General features: G+C 63.6%; 1 protein-coding gene across 1 annotated transcript in view; it reads left to right on the forward strand.

Moving 5' to 3' along the window:
• Positions 1 to 689, forward strand: part of SLC37A1 (solute carrier family 37 (glucose-6-phosphate transporter), member 1) — a 10,801-nt gene that overhangs the window by 3,569 nt on the left and 6,543 nt on the right. Inside the window, exon 2 of the mRNA XM_012731059.1 lies at positions 46 to 83. Within this exon, the coding sequence (XP_012586513.1) occupies positions 46 to 83 (38 nt within the window). The remainder of the gene's footprint in view (positions 1 to 45; positions 84 to 689) is intronic.

The following is a 689-nucleotide window of genomic DNA, read 5'->3' on the forward strand; positions in this document are numbered from 1 at the left end:
GGGGGGCCGGCGCCCGCTCACGGCTGCCCGTGTCTGCCGTTTCAGACCCCCAGGACATCGCCTGCGGCCCCTCCCCGGCGGCGGTAAGGACCCACCTGCCCTGCGCTCCGTGTCGTCCGGACTGCGTGCGTGCCCAGGTGTCCCCTGCCCGCCCAGCCCGTCTGCGGCGGCCGTGCGGCCGGTCACCTTGCTGCGGCTGTGGCTTTACGGCACTTTCCTCCCGGGGCCTGTGTGCGTGAGCAGGTGTGCATGCGGGTGTGCAGTGTGTGCAGGTGTGCATGCAGGTGTGCATGCAGGTTGTGTGAGCAGGTATGCAGGTGTGTGTGCAGGTGTGCGTGCAGGTTGCGTGTGCAGGTGTGCATGCAGGTGTGTGTGCAGGTGTGCGTGCAGTTTATGTGAGCAGGTGTACAGGTGTGTGTGCAGGTGTGTGTGTGCTGGTGTGTGTTCAGGTGTGTGTGCAGGTTGCATGAGTAGGTGTGCAGGTGTGTGTGCAGGTATGCGTGTGCAGGTGTGCGTGCAGGTTGCGTGAGCAGGTGTGCAGGTGTGTGTGCAGGTGTGTGCAGGTATGCGTGTGCTGGTTGTGTTCAGATGTGCGTGTATGTGCAGGTGTGCGTGCAGGTGTGCGCGTGTGGTGTTGTCTTCGTCTTTGACTTGCTGTGCAGAGCGAGCAGATCCTGCATCCTCCGGCC

The sequence above is a fragment of the Condylura cristata genome, unplaced genomic scaffold (genome assembly GCF_000260355.1).
Source record: "Condylura cristata isolate star-nosed mole 26May11 unplaced genomic scaffold, ConCri1.0 scaffold00003, whole genome shotgun sequence".
Taxonomy (NCBI): Eukaryota; Metazoa; Chordata; class Mammalia; order Eulipotyphla; family Talpidae; genus Condylura; species Condylura cristata.